The 12,064-nt window shown below is 35.8% G+C and overlaps 1 protein-coding gene across 4 annotated transcripts in view; it reads right to left on the minus strand.

Annotated features, from left to right (window-relative positions):
- The window catches only part of DGKB (diacylglycerol kinase beta), a 788,541-nt gene that overhangs the window by 208,453 nt on the left and 568,024 nt on the right, over positions 1 to 12,064 (minus strand). For all 4 annotated transcript variants that reach the window (XM_045288861.1, XM_045288860.1, XM_045288859.1 and 1 more), the window contains one exon: positions 2,517 to 2,607. In XM_045288861.1, the coding sequence (XP_045144796.1) occupies positions 2,517 to 2,607 (91 nt within the window). The remainder of the gene's footprint in view (positions 1 to 2,516; positions 2,608 to 12,064) is intronic.

The following is a 12,064-nucleotide window of genomic DNA, read 5'->3' on the forward strand; positions in this document are numbered from 1 at the left end:
GTGATATGTCTTTTTTTTATAATAATAAAGCTAGATTATTACTGGATATTTTTAAAATTAAAATTTATCTTTTTCAGGATCCCTCTTTCTCTGTGTGTCTTTGTGTGTATACATTTCTATATCTATAGTATTATTTCTATTTGATTTGTTTCCTTAGATTTAAATATTTTGTCTGCAACACAATACTTATTTCTCTTAAATTATTAAAGCAAATGTTCAATGTGCAATGGAAGTATAATAGTATCACTTAAATTCATAGGGTTTTGAAGAAGACTAAATCAAATCATGCGTGCACACTGATAACATCAAACATGAGCTATAGTTAGTAACAGATAACTCTAAATAGGTATCATTATTATCAACCATTAGCTCATGAAATCTATATCTTCTCAAATATCCACCCCTTGGAAGGGGCTTCCCATATTAAAGAAGAATGTGAAATAGAGGGACTCACATCAAATTATTTGTTTTATAAAACATATATTCACTACTGAAGCTTTGCTTGTTACTGGATATTTATTATATATTTTTCAAAATGTAGTTGGTATAATTTTAGGACAAATAAGAAACAACAGAAAACAGGATCAAATTTCTGAATTGCTGTGTTTCATATACTTAATCGTGAGGTAACCTTGAGGGCAGACAACCATCGTCTGCTAGCATGATCGCCTGGATTCACTGCAAATTGAACATCGTGGCAGATTCTGCATTACTCTCCATAAACAACAATGCACACAATGTTTTAGAATACAAAAAATGTCTAATTGTATTTTGAGATGTGCACTAAAATATGGCTGTAATTTAGAAATGCTATCGCACTGGCTCCAGAATAGGACAGTGTATGCAAAGCATAGAAGCTCAACTTTGAGAACCTGGCCAAGGAAAACAAAACAAAAACATAAAACTTCAGCTCCAGTTGCCCAGATTTCTTGGGAAACATTATAGTTTTATTTTTTTACTGTAAGATATAAAGCCCTGTGGACAGAACCATTTAAACATTATCATTTTTAAATTCAAATCAATATTTTCCACATTTATTTTTATTCAAGTGTATTTTTCTCAATGAATAATACATGATTTTAAAATATCTCTCTCACTACCTTCTTGACCATTTGTGATTTGAATGTATGTAATATTATCCTATGTATCATTCGCAATGGTTCTTCTTCAAGGGGTACTCAGGGTAGGGTAAGGTAAACGTAAGAGAGTCCAGTGTAGGAAACTTTAACCAGAAGTCCTCAATTCAGCCAGAAATCAGACGGTTAAAATTGTTTTCACTTTGCTACTGATCATACGGGTTTTTGTGGGCACCACATTTTAAAAATATACTATTCAAGCATCTTACAAATAATTTTGGAATGTAAAAGAGAAACGTAGATTTTTTTTTAAATGTAGTTATCTATATAATGACTGCAGACAGTCCAAGTTCATGTAGAGCTCAAATCCTTCCTTCTGAAATCATCACCCTTTCCACGACAATGTTCTTATCAAGTGATGCAAGCTTTCCACCCATATTATCAGCATCAAATATATTAGGAATCCATAAACATATTGACCAATTCTCATGAGAAAATGTACGAAACTGCTACATTGCAAAATAGCATTACTTTTATCATTATCAAAAACAGTAACTGACACCATTAGGATGACTCGCCGGGTCATTGCTTCCAGTCACCGGCTCCTGACCCATGCCACCAGTGAAGGAGAGCTTAGTTTAAAAGTGAAAGCGTTTGAAGCAATGTTTTTCAATCCATTTCAGCTAATCATTAAATGTTCATGTTGCTTCATAATCCTGTGCCTTTGTCTTTATAACTTGTCAGAATATCACTTTTTCTTTAACCCTTAAAGTCTCTCAATATAACTGATGTTTTTTTATAACCTACATTTTGAGTTCTACAGTGCCTACATTTTTGAGGTAGACCTATTTGCTTCAAATCTTTAAAAAAAAAAGTGACTTATCTTGCTGTCTTTTCTCTCTTTCTTGGCATTTCCACTTCCTTTAAGTGTAATGGGGAACCGGCACCCGTGGCAACTGAGAAAACCTCGTTAACGAATGGGTATGAAATGGAAAAGTGTATTTTTTTAACCTTTAACATGAAAGTAAGAGCAATTTTTGTGAACTGTGTTTTAAAGGTTATAAAATATTGAGACCTGAAAATAATACGTGTTTTATGTATCTTGCAACTTTTTCCCCCTTTCTCTTCAACTACTTTCTTTTATCTTGCATTTTTCTCTCCACACTATATCCACTAACTTCTCCATTGATTTTTAAAGTTGTGTTCCACCTTTTACTCTTTTATACTGCATTAAAACAACTCACAGCCAAACTTAACTTTATATTCTTTGTACTATTATTTTTAGATAATCTATCCCCACAGACATTATATTTTAGAATGTCTAGTTCAGCTTGTTGCTATGTGGTTGCTCAAGACATAGCTCATTTCATGGCCACAGTTCAAACATATTAACCATATGTGTGTCACTTAATGGTAAAATAAAAGAAAATCAACTCTTACTTCTATCTCTACAGATTCATGCAGCTTCTTGCAGGTGGCTGAGAAGGTCTCAGATGTGCCAAACTCAAAGTACCAAAATTTATTCTTCATTCTGAAAAAGGAAAGAGACAGCTTAGACACAAATTAATAACAGCAGTATTTTAAAAATAGGTTAAACTGGTCTTGTGTTATCAGTAGCTGGATGAGTTTGAGAATATAGGACACCCAAAATGCAAAGAAGGTTGATGCAATTCTAAGGGTTTATATGTTGGTGTTCAATTATGTAAGTCCCTGTGGGGTTTATAGGAATATGTTGTTCATACAGTCAACAGGGTATCTGGATTTTTCTTCTATTAATTGCTCCGATTTTAAAGACTGGCTTTACTGATTATTATTCATAGGTTGCAGGTCAACAGCTTGATTTTGGAAATATAACTCTGTAGCCATAAAATGAAAAACACAGAAATCTTGACTTCTCTTGAAGGAAACAAAGAGAAAAATCTCAACAGTGTTAATTTTGATAGATAGCTATTTATCTGTCACTGTACCAAAAAGAACTAGTCAACACCCCACTGTTTCAGGAGGTAGTGTATGAGCAAGAACTAGTGGCACTGAAGGAAGACATCCACATGGCACTGAAAGCACTAGTCACAAACAAGGCTCCAGGAGCCGATGGATACCAAGTGAAATGTTAAAAAAGCTGATGAAACACCGGAAGCACTCACTCAGCTATGTTAGAAAATTTGGAAGACAGCTACTTGGTAACTGACTGGAATATATCCATATTTCTACCGCTTCAAAGAAAGGTGGCCCAGTGAATGATCAAACAATCGAACAATATCACTGACATCATATGCCAGTAAAATTTTGTTAAAGGTCATCCAACAATACATTGCAGCTGTCCATTGACAAGGCACGGCCAAAATTTCAGAAAAGTACATGGAACAAGGGATATCATTGCTGATGTCGGATGGATCTTGGCTCAAAGCAGAGAACACCAAAAAGAGATTGTGGATCATAACAAACTATGGTTAACCTTGACAACAATGGGAACTCCAGAATACTTCATTATGCTTACGAGGAATTTGCAAATGGATCAAGAGACAAGCAGAACAAGGGGATGCTCATGTTTAAAATCAGGAGAGGTTTATACAGGGTTATGTCTCCTCATTATACTTATTCAATCTGTATACTCAACAAGTCACCAGAGAAACTGGATTAAATGAAGAAGTAGGTGACATCAGGACTAGAAAAAGGTTTATGAACCACCTGTGATATGCAGATGGCATGACTGCTTGCTGAAAGTGAAGAGAATTTGAAGCACTTCCTTATGATGATCAAAGATTGCAGCCTTCGGCATGTATTACAACTCAATGGAAAGAATACCAGATTCTTCCTAGCTGAACCAATAGAGTAGATGGGGGGAAAGTTGAAGTTGTCGAGGATTTTAGCTTATTTGAATCCAGTCAGTGCTCATGGAAGCAGCCATCAAGAGACCAAAAGGCACATTGCAAAAGGCACATATCTGCTGCACAAGGCCTTTTTAGAGTATTGACAAGCCAGGATGTTACTTTGAAGACTAAGTTGTGCCTCACCCCAAATATGTATTTTCAATTGCCTCATATGCATGTGAAAGTTGGACACTAAATAAGGAAGACCTTAGAAGAATCAATGCATTCAAATGTGATACTGTCAAAGCATATTAAAAATATCATGAACTACTAAAAGGACCCACAGATCTGCCTTGGAAGAAGTATAGCCAGAGATCCCCTTATAAGAAAGGATCACAAGGCTTAGTCTTACAAACTTTGGACATGTTTTCAGGAAAGACCAGTCCCTGGAGGAGGACATCATGTTGGGTAAAGTAGAGGGGCAGCGAAAAAGAGAAAGCCCCTCAACCAGATGGATTGACACAGCTGCAGCCACAATGGGCTTAGGCATAGGAACAATTGTGAGGATGGCACAGGACCAGAACATGCTTTGTTCTATTGGTCGCTATGGGTCATATCAACTTGATAGCATCTAATAACAACAACAATTTATCTTTTAGAAAATGGCACAATCACAGAGAATACAGAAAAATGGAGGGGAGGGGGAAGAGTTGACATTGAGAAAGCTAAAATTAATAACTTTGGAAAAGCCATGAATTATTTTTAAAATTTTCCGCTTCCATAGGACTAGTAGTATTGAATTATGATAGCTCTTGAAAGAAATAAGGAATATATTCATCTTTTCTTTTTTAAAGGAAAATACTCAAAGTCTAAAAGATTTCAGCACTTATTCTAAGCAAGATCATGTTTTGACTACTTCAATCAAACAAACTTTTTATAATTAACTGCTATTTTATAATAGTAGAAATATTATCAGTTATTGGATTTACATGTATGGTTTAAATTATAAATAATTCAAATGAGGCATACTGCCTTCAATTAGAGAAAAATATAGGAAATATGAGAATATTTTCATACTTAAAGGCAAGACAGTGATTTTTATCATTGCATTCATATATATTTCTAACATCAAATTATTCTGTCCAATTTACAAATATTAACATATTCCTTTTCTATTACCATGGAAAAGTTCTGCAATTACAAATATATTTAACAAAGATTTTTTACTTAATTTAATCCTATTATTAGTTTTGGAAAATGGCATGGAGTTTGTAGTTATTATTGTTATGCTAGGAGCCCTGGAGGCCTAGTGGTTACACGTTGGTCTGTAATACAAAAAGTCAGCAGTTCAAAACCACCAGCGAGTTATTATTAAACGGCGTTGAATAGAATTCTCAGAAATTGTTTTGAAATTATAAAACTAACATTATATGACCTACCTGCATATACATTCCACTACATTGAGACTAACATAAGGTTTTATTTCTTTTAAAAATTGCCACTAATCTTTCTGTATCAGATATATTCAAGTCAGTAATCTGTAGAATAATATAGTTTTTAAGGAGCCTCTTTCCTCAATGCTGAGGAAACCATAAGAGAAGAGGGGTTACATGAAGAAGAGTGTGGCATCAATATTGGAGGAAGGCTTATTAACAACCTGTGATACACAGATGCCACAACTTTGCTTACTGAAAGGGAGGAGGACTTGAAGCACTTGAGGATCGCGGTCAAAGCTTGTAGACTTCCATCAATATGGATGACCACACTGCTTACCATACTCCCATCAGTATGGATTACGTCTCAATGCAAAGAAGACCAAAATCTTCACAACTGGACCAATAGGTAATATCATGAGGAGAAAAGGTTGAAGTTGTCAAGATTTTTGTCTTACTTTGATCCATATTCAATGCTCAGAGAAACAGAAGTCAAGAGATCAAAAGATGTATTGCCTTAGGTAAATGTGCTGCACAATACACAATACCTTTAGAGTATTGAACAGCAAGGATGTGATTTTTGAGGACTAAGGTGCACCTGACTCAAGCCATGGCATTCTCCATTGCATGATATCCATGTGAAAGTTGGACATAAAACAAGGAAACCATAGACAAATTGATGCGTCTCAATTGTGGTGTTGGAGAAGAATACTGAAAGTACCATGCACTTCTAAAAGCACCCACCCATCTCTCTTGGAAGGAGTAAGGACAGTGTTCTTCAGAAGCCCGGACAGCAAGACTTTGTCTTGTATACTTTGGACATGTTGTCGGGAGAGATCAGTCATTGGAGAAGGACATCATGCTTGGGAAAGTGGAAGGGCAGAGAAAAAGAGGAAAGTCCTCAAGAGATGAACTGACACATTGTCTGCCACAGTGGGTTCAGGCACGTGACCCATTGTGAGGATGGCACAGGACCAGGCAGCACTTCATTCTGTTGTGCATAAAGTCACTTTGGATCAGAGTGCACTCACGGACACAGAAACAATAGCAGTTCCTTCTATCTCTAGTTCTACCTAAACATATTCTGTCTCTACTCATACTTCTTTTATGGCTTGATTTTATATATATGAATAGTGATAGAGATTCTTAGATAGAGTACAGGTAAATATTAGCAACATGCTCTGAGAGCTTATGTTTATAAAATAATCTGGTCTATTAATTCAGATGTCTACATGACCCACCATATGAAATTATGTAGGAAAATATTCTCCTTTTGATTCTCTTTGAAAAAATGAAAGTACTCTCTAATGAAAAATAATTAAGTAGATTGAGAAGAAAATATTGATCTGTCTAATGCATCCTAAAGATAAACTTATAATAATAATTAGTGCTAGTTTATTGGCTGTTTGGTGCTCTTTTTATACATTAACATTTTTTAAAAGATCATTTCATTAGGGGCTCTAACAACTTATAACAATCCGTACATCAATTGTATCAAGCATATTTGTACATATGTTTTCATCGTCATTTTCAAAATATTTTCTTTCTACTTGAATCCTTGGTATCAGGTTCTCATTATTTTCCATCCCTCCCCCTCATTCCATCCCTCATGAACCCTTTGGTAATTTATAAATTATTATTTTTTTCGTGTCTTATACTGACCGTTGTCTCCCCTCACCCACCTTTCTATTGCTTTTCCCCTTGGGGCAGGGGTAATATGTCAATCATTGAGATCAGTTTTTCCTTCCTTCCCCCACCTTCCCTCAACCCTCCTGGTATCATTACTCCCACTCTTGGTCCTGAGGGTTTTATCTGTCCTGGATTTCCTGTGTTTCCAGCTCTTATCTGTACCTGTGTACAGATGAACATGCTCTGGTTTAGCCAGATTTGTAAGGTGAATTGGGGTCATGATAGTGGGGGGAAGAAAGCATTAAAGAATTAGAGGAAAGTTGTGTGTTTCATTGGAGCTATACTGCACCCTGACTTGCTGTCTCTTCCTTGTGACCCTTCTGTGAAGAGATGTCCAATTATCTACAGATGGGCTTTGGGTCTTCACTCCATACTGCCCCTCATTCACATCACTATGATTTTTTGTTCTGGGTTTTTGATGCCTGATACATGATCCCATCAACATCTCATGATCACACAGGCTGGTGTACTTCTTCCAAGTGGGCTTTGTTACTTCTCAGCTACATGGTTGCTTTTTACCTTCAAGCCTTTAAGACCCCAGATGCTATATCTTTTGATAGCCAGGCACCATCAGCTTTTTCACCACATTTGCTTATGCACCCATTTTGTCTTCAGGATTGTGTAGGGAAGGTGAGCATCAGAGAATGCCATGCTATTAGAACAAAATGTTGAGGGAGTACTTGAGTAGAGGCCCAAAGTCCATGTGCTTTTGTGTTGAGGGAGTACTTGAGAAGCCCAATGTCCATGTGCTTTTTAATACTTGACATATAAATATATGTACATAAAGTGTTTTATAATAATATTTTTATGTTGACATCTTTCCCCAAATTTATGGATTTTCTTCATTCATTTATTTGTTCCTTCAACAAATGTTTCTTGAGAATATTAAATTGCAAATACTACAGGGCACTATGTTAATCTCTAAAGAAGCAAATATTAATGTAATTATCTCCATCCCCAAGGAACTCTGAACGTTGTAAGACTATGAGCATATAAAATAATAATAATAAAATTAATTCTCTCAATGGAATATGAATAATGTATTATGGGATGAAACTTCAATGAATCAATTAAGTTTGCCTTGGGGAGTTCAGAAAGCTTTATCTGAGAAGGTGACATTTTAATAGAAAGTAGTAGAATAAAACAGAAGAAAATACAAGTTCTGGGCATTCATTGGCAGATGGGCTAACCATTTAGGTTGGGTTTGTTTTGGAATGTGCAGCTGAGTTAAGGAATCTGGTCTTTCTCAGATAATATAATGTTAACTGAAGCTTATATGATCAGTTTTGTTTTATGGGTAAATGAATCTAGGAGAAATGAAATATCAAAGTGAGTTGGGGTATTAAAATGTTAGTTTTTTAATTGTAGTATTATAAACCAAAAGGTACTATTGAATTGTTCAAAAATATATAATTCTATACTGAAAAAATGTGATAAAAGAAATGAAGAGGGACAAGAGACAAGAGCTGTACCTGAGGTAGAAATAAGGAATTGGTATGATTAGATTAGATAAATATCTGCTATACTTTGAGTATATCTAACTATTCATACTCGGGAATATCAGAGTGTTCTTTTACATAAAAATTGTCTGAACTTAGAATTTGACAGCTGCTATTATAAAATAAATATAATTTGAAAATCAAATAAGTCCATGAAGGTTTGGATAACATATGAAAATATTTTTTCCCCATGATTTCCACCAGTGGCTTTTACATCTTATTGAAAATGCAGTAGCCCCTAAAACAATTAACTAAGATATCTTATTTTAGCAAACATATGACAAAAGACAGAAATTCTGACAATTTATATTCGGCTTTGATTCACCATATTAGTTAGCATGTCTGCTCATGTGCAACAGCTACTTTAAATTCTCTGTTATTACAACCATTTTATGTTTCACTTAGATAAATATATGGTGGTAATAAAAAGCACAGAGTCAGATTCCACATGACAAATTAAAGGCTATTAAATTTTATTTTTTAAACCAAATCCTTTTTTAGGTATTGGAAATGTAACAAAACAAAACAAAAAAGAACACTTTTAAATATGTATGCTATTTATTTTTATGGCTCACATAGAAAATGATCCAAATAATTCAAACTCAAATTGGTCAGCTAAATGCAGTTTCAGCCCCTAAAATGAGGTGCTTGAACATTTAGTCCACTGTCAAATATGTATACCAAAATCAAATTTATTTTATTCTTTGACAAGTTTTATGACCCAGGTTTGATGACTAATGTACAAATTCCACAAAAATTCTTTATCCAATTATAATTTTAAGTCAATAATACATTAAACTCCATTTAATGAATTTAATCATAAAGCTACAGGATTCAGCTTAATATTCAAAGTGGTTGGCAACCAGATGTTCAGAAGAAACGAGTTCACATTCATCAGACATTATCTTACTAACAGTAATTTTGCTCGCTACATATCCTCAGAGAAATATGAAGTATCTGCGATATTGTGAAATTTAGTTAATATTTAGTTATCCAAATTCATAGCTTTCAAATAGGTAAATTAATTCTTAGCAATGTTATTTCCCTTTGAATTTTCCTTCTGTGCTTAAATGTTCTTTTGTTTTTGACTTTTATATGAAAACTAATGTCAATGGAGCAAATATAAAACAAACTTGAAAAGATTGTGTAATTCTCAAAAAATACAGAAGAACCTCATTAGACATAAAGCTCATTTCTAAGGACTGTACAATTTAACAACAATAACCAAAAAGCCAAACTCATGCTATCGAATGGATTCCAACTCACAAGGATCCCACAGGACAGGGTAGCACTGGCCCCTGTGGGTGCCTGAGACTGGAACCTTTTCCCTGGGCAGAAAGCACTATCTTTCTCCTGGGGAGCAGCTCTGGATTTCAAACTGCAAAAAGCAGGAGTATATTTATCTCATTTATTTTATGATGGCCAAAACTCTCACTGCCACTGAGCTGCCAATTCATAGTGACCCTATAGGACAGGCTAGAGCTGCCCTTAGGTTACTGAGACTGCAACTTTATAGGAGTAGAAAGTCCTGCCATCTCCCACAGGGGGCTGGTGGCTTCTACCTGCTTACTTTACAGATAGAAGTCCAACACATAAGCAATACCCACCAGGGCTTAAGAATCTTAACAAGCAGAAGAGTTGTAATTTGTTGATCAGTTTTTTTCCTCAAAGAGGTACATTTTTTTGGTATTATTTCTCTGTGAGAGAAAGACAGGGCTTTCTGTTCCCATAAACAATTACAGTCTTGGAAACTCTCAAACGCAGTTCTATCCTGTATTATAGGGTTACAACTCTGCAGTAGTCTGTTTAAGCTTTTTAGTGAGGATATAGAAAATGAAAGAGCTAATTTAATATATATGAAACAATAAAAACACTTCTGACAGTGTATGATTTTTCAAGTATGTTTAACTTTTTCTAGCTACATGTATGAGTCAAAATTATTGCTTCTAAACCATAGAAATCTTTATGATAGGAAAACATCAACATTGGAAGGTATCATTTCCTGATGTATCCCCATCTGTTATATACACTTCTGTAGGTGCTGTTTTCATCTCGGTAACTCTTCCTCAAAGGTTTGGGTGCTATTTGATTTGCACCCCATCAAAAAGCAGTTTTGTAAACTTTGAGGGCTTCCAAGTATGTCCTTTTACATGTTGAGTTTTGAGAAGAAAAAGAAATGTAAAAGGGCATGTTCAAGGCTGTAAAATAGATAGAAGTACGTTCCCCAACAAAATTCTCATAGGACAGCCCACGGTACTCTAGAAGCATGGGCAGGTGCTTTGTGGTGATGGGAAAACAAAATAAAGCCCTATCTTGGTGAGGAAAAGGCCAGTAAATTTGTCAAGAAATATTATACTAAATATTGGTTATAGGGTTTACTTATTTATTCCTAAACACTTTAAAAATATGCCACAATTCAAATGGAAGGGCCAACCCCGGTCCCCGAGTTCGATGGAGAATAAGCCTCATCTGAAAGCAGGAGCTCAGAAAGGAGCACGCACAGCTAACTGCCAGCCAGAAGAACGCCGGCAGAGCGGGAGGGCCTGGTCAGTGCCACAGGAGGCTCCTGGGTACGGAAAGGCAAGGATAGTTGTGGTTTTGGGGCTTTGTTGCTGTCATTTTATCACCTCTCTCATGAGACCTAACTGCCATATAGATGAACTACCACATGAAGCACTTGTTGGCAACAAAGTCCTGACCCAACTGCAATGAAAGCAGCAACTGATTTTTTTGTTTTTATTGGCAATCACAAATTTATTTGATAAATGGTGGGTTGGTCTGGGTTGACTAGAGAAACGAATCCAGAGACACTCATATGTGTGTAAGAGAGAGCTTTATAGCAAAGAGCAATTGTATATTGAGAAAACATCCCAGTCCAAATTAAGACCATAAATCCAATATTAGCCCATATGTCCAACACTAGTCCATAATTTCCTTTTTAGACTCATGTAACACATGCAGTGATGCCAAATGCAGGAAGATCACAGGCTGGTGGGTGAAAAGTCTTGTGGATCCAAATGGTGGTGGGAGTATCTAAACACTGGTATGGGCCTCCACATAGCTCCTCAGCAGGAAGGTGAAACAGAAAGGGAGAGTGTGTGTGCAGCCTGCCTCCCAGGAGAAAGAGAGGAAATTTCCAGAATCCTCATGAGAAGGTAACACACACTGGGAAGCATAATCAGGCTGTGACCTGATTGACAGGTTATATTCAAACCCTTCTCTCTTAATATCCTCAAGTTGACACAGATTAAGAAATTACCACAAATGGTTATGAAAAAGTTTTTTCAAATGACAGTGCCATGATAAAAATTTGAAACACCCACTTCCTTTCCCCTGCCTCGCCCTCTCTCATGTCCCCCCCATCCCGTTGTTCTCTCTTCCAGCTTGTTTATCCCGCCTACCCCTTCCAGGTAGACATGCAGCGACAATAATATGCACCAACACAAGACCGAGTACAACAAAGTAACAATGGAAAATAAAACAATTGCTACAACAACAACAACAACAAACCCTATAAATAGTTCAAGGTCTATTTACTGTCCTTTAGGAGTGCTTTC

This window comes from Echinops telfairi, unplaced genomic scaffold, assembly GCF_000313985.2.
Source record: "Echinops telfairi isolate 266 unplaced genomic scaffold, ASM31398v2 ScPeMD7_23;HRSCAF=83, whole genome shotgun sequence".
NCBI classification, from domain to species: Eukaryota; Metazoa; Chordata; class Mammalia; order Afrosoricida; family Tenrecidae; genus Echinops; species Echinops telfairi.